The 331-nt window shown below is 48.3% G+C and overlaps 1 protein-coding gene across 1 annotated transcript; it reads right to left on the bottom strand.

Moving 5' to 3' along the window:
* Positions 1-3: 3 nt before the first annotated feature.
* Positions 4-327, bottom strand: LOC106820619 (putative acyl-CoA synthetase YngI; the record flags this gene model as incomplete). The annotated part of the gene is made up of 1 exon (XM_014825124.1): positions 4-327. A coding segment is annotated over one exon (324 nt), but the record flags the coding sequence as incomplete, so codon positions are not given.
* Positions 328-331: the final 4 nt, after the last annotated feature.

The following is a 331-nucleotide window of genomic DNA, read 5'->3' as shown; positions in this document are numbered from 1 at the left end:
CGCATCCAGCATTGCCACAAACATTGTCGGCACACTGTAAAGTGCTGTACAGCGTTCTTCATTTAGGGCTTTCAGCGTCGATACAGCATCAAAAGCCTCGGCCGGAAACACCATTGCAGCCCCGGTTGTCACACAACCCAATGTTCCCATTACCATGCCAAAACAGTGATAAAGCGGCACCGGAATGCATAATTTGTCAATTTCTGAAAAGCCCAATGTGCCAACCACAAAACGGGCATTATTGACAATGTTATAGTGGGTGAGAGTTGCACCCTTGGGCGAACCGGTGGTGCCGGATGTGAATTGAATATTGATCGGGTCATCAGGATCA

Source organism: Priapulus caudatus, unplaced genomic scaffold (genome assembly GCF_000485595.1).
Source record: "Priapulus caudatus unplaced genomic scaffold, Priapulus_caudatus-5.0.1 Scaffold35721, whole genome shotgun sequence".
Taxonomy (NCBI): domain Eukaryota; kingdom Metazoa; phylum Priapulida; class Priapulimorpha; order Priapulimorphida; family Priapulidae; genus Priapulus; species Priapulus caudatus.
This window is presented reverse-complemented; position numbering and strand designations above follow the sequence as displayed.